General features: G+C 49.7%; 1 protein-coding gene across 1 annotated transcript; it reads right to left on the bottom strand.

The window, feature by feature from the left end:
* Positions 1-307: 307 nt before the first annotated feature.
* LOC133254953 (testis-expressed protein 19.2-like) lies at positions 308-2,100 on the bottom strand. The gene is given in 2 exon segments (XM_061429426.1): positions 308-1,125; positions 1,128-2,100. Coding segments are annotated over 2 exon segments (1,053 nt in total). The 5' UTR covers positions 1,363-2,100.
* Between the last annotated feature and the right edge of the window lie 926 nt (positions 2,101-3,026).

Consider the following 3,026-nt stretch of genomic DNA (forward strand, 5'->3'; position numbering starts at 1 on the left):
TGTTCCCTTCTTCACACATTGCACAGCATCCATTCACCCAGCACATCCCGAATAGCTCAGATTCCTAACTCCATGACATCTGACAGAGAACTTCCCTCCCAGTTATAGGTATTTGTGTCCCTTTCTCCTGATGCTGCAGTAGGCCCCATTTCTCAGTCTCTGGACCACTCACCATTGTTCCTCTCCAGGCCCAAGACCTCATTCATTGTTAATGGCTACCCTGGCTGTTGTGGAGAGGTCAGTTCCTTCCCAGCCTCTGGTGTCCTAGGGAAGCCAGAACAATGGTGACCACATGGACCTCAGTCCCTCAGTTCTGGGACCCTGGGTTGAGGGGCTGGGAATGTGGCAGCTCTCCCAGGGCCGAGGCTCCCACAGCAGCCAGGTTCTCCCCAGGCTCTCTGAGCCCACTGGTGCCGGCATCACCTCCTTGGATGGAAGACTGTGGCCTAGAGGCTGAGTCCCCCTCCGCTGCCTCTCTCTTGGCCCAGGGTGAAAAAGAGAGGATGGTGAGTCCCCTCTTAAGCAGGACCAAGTCCGCAGGCACCAGATCTACATTCTGCTCCAGAGAAGGGGATTCCAGAATGCTTAGCTTCCAGTGGTGCAGGTCTTGCATCTGGGGTGCATCTTGGAGTCTCACCACCCACCACTCATCAGGCTCCAGCAGCAGTTTCCAACACTGGCCTGGGGTCCTCCAGGCCCTTCTTGGCTTCATTTTCTGGACGTAGATGACATCACAGCAGCCCACCAGGGAGAGGACCTGGAGGTCCAGTAACCAGGCTTTAGTCTCAGCAGGGTCCATGTTCTGGGTGGTGCCCAGCTCCAGTACCATGGGCTCCCCCAGGGGCAGGTCCACTTTGAAAAAACCCCGCCATGGAGGAAGGGGGCTTGGCCAGTGGGAGCAGGTAGGGAGTCCCTCAAGTAGCCAGGGAAGGCCCTGGGTCCAGTCAGCATCTTCAGCACCCAGGCCCAGAGGTACTGCATCCTGAGGCTGCAGCTCGGTGGGCACAGTATGATTGTGCAAGCCCACATCTTCTGACTCCACAGGGCCTGATGCCAGGGTGCCTGACCCCCAGCCCACAGCCCCGCCCTGTGCAGGCTGCCCTTGGCCCTGCCCCCAGCTGGCCCCATCCCCGGGGATGACCCCTGCTCAGACCATGCCTCAGAATCGTCCATCAGCTCAGAGTCCCAATCTTCATCTTCCCAGTCTTCTGACTCCAGCATCCGTTTAAAGTCCAGAAAGGCAACCTTGAAGCAAGCGAAGCAGAGCCTTAGCTGGCTGCCATGTTGAAGCTGATACATCCAGGACACGTAGAGGTAGGACAGGCCCTCCGCCACATACCGCTTGCTGACTGGAGGGCACATGGCCAAGCTGCCTGCCTCCTGAGAGAGAGACAGCAGGAGCGGGGTTGGCTGTGATCTTAGGGGGTCTGGCCCACAGGTGGGGGCCCAGTAAGGTGTAAGGGGCAGGGAGGAGGGGCAAGAGAACAGGGAGGAGAAAGATGAGGATCACCAGGAGAAGAATTTGGGGTGGCGGTGGATGAACTGAGTCAAAATAGAGGTTGGAAGGGAAGAAACTCTGGAATTAACTTCAGCTGATGCAAGCGTTCTGTTCTCTGGGAGCCTCCCTGGTGCCTCCCTCCTGTGGGTAACCCTGAGGGGAAAGGAGGGACCAGAGCCAGCCTGAGCATTTGGCTTGGAGAATTTTGAGCATCACTTTACTAGTGTGTGAGTTGAGTGCAACTCGGTGGTTGGTGCATTCTTTGGCATTGCTTTTCTTAGGGATTGGAATGAAAACTGACATTTCCAGTCCTTTGGTCACTGCTGAGTTTTCCAAATTTGCTGGCATATTGAGCGCAGCACTTTCACAGCATCATCTTTTAGGATTCGAAATAGCTCAACTGGAATTCCATCACCTCCACTAGCTTTGTTCATAGTGATGCTTCCTAAGGCCATTTGACTTCACATTCCAGGATGTCTAGCTCTAGGTCAGTGATCACACCATCATGATTATCTGGGTCGTGAAGATCCTTTTTGTACAGTTCTTCTGTGTATGCTTGCCACCTGTTCTTAATATCTTCTGCTTCTGTTAGGTCCATACCATTTCTGTCCTTTATTGAGCCCATCTTTGCATGAAATGTTCCCTTGGCATCTCTAATTTTCTTGAAGAGATCTCCAGTCTCTCCCATTCTATTTTTTTCTTCTACTTCTTTGCAATAGCAAGGAGAGATAAGGAGAGATAAGAAGGCCTTCCTCAGCAATCAATGCAAATAGAGGAAATGGAATATTATTCAAAAGAATACATTTGAATCAGTTCTAATGAGGTGGAGGAAACTGGAGCCTATTATACAGAGTGAAGCAAGTCAGAAATAAAAACAGCAATACAGTATACTAATGTATATATATAGAATTTAGAAAGGTGGTAATGATGACCCTATATGCGAGACAGCAAAAGAGACACAGATGTATAGAACAGTCTTTTGGACTCTTTGGGAGAAGGTGAGGGTGGAATGATTTGAGAGAATACCATTGAAACACATATATTATCTATGTGAAACAGATCACCAGTCCAGATTGATGCATGAGACAGGGTGCTCATGGCTGGTGCACTGGGATGACCCTGAGGGATGGGATGCAGAGGGAAATTGGGAGGGGGGTTCAGGATGGGGAACACATGTACACCAGTGGCTGATTCATGTCAATGTACGGCAAAAACCACTACAATATTGTAAAGTAATTAGCCTCCAATTAAAATAAATAAATTAAAAGAAACCAGAATAAATAAATAAATTCATGATTTAGTGCTAATCACTATTTAGTACCGTCATTGGAATGTTTGACATAAACAACCATGTCATTTGCACAGAGAAAGTTTTACTTCTCTCTAATCTTTATGTCTTTTATTTCTTCTTCTTGTCTTTGCCCAATGGTTAGAACCTCCAGGGTAATGCTGACTAGGAGAGTATGTATAAAAACAACGCAGCATGCAAGCTACTCCCACAGCAGCTAATGTAAGCAACCCTGCCTGT

This window comes from Bos javanicus, chromosome 1 (genome assembly GCF_032452875.1).
Source record: "Bos javanicus breed banteng chromosome 1, ARS-OSU_banteng_1.0, whole genome shotgun sequence".
Classification (NCBI taxonomy): Eukaryota; Metazoa; Chordata; class Mammalia; order Artiodactyla; family Bovidae; genus Bos; species Bos javanicus.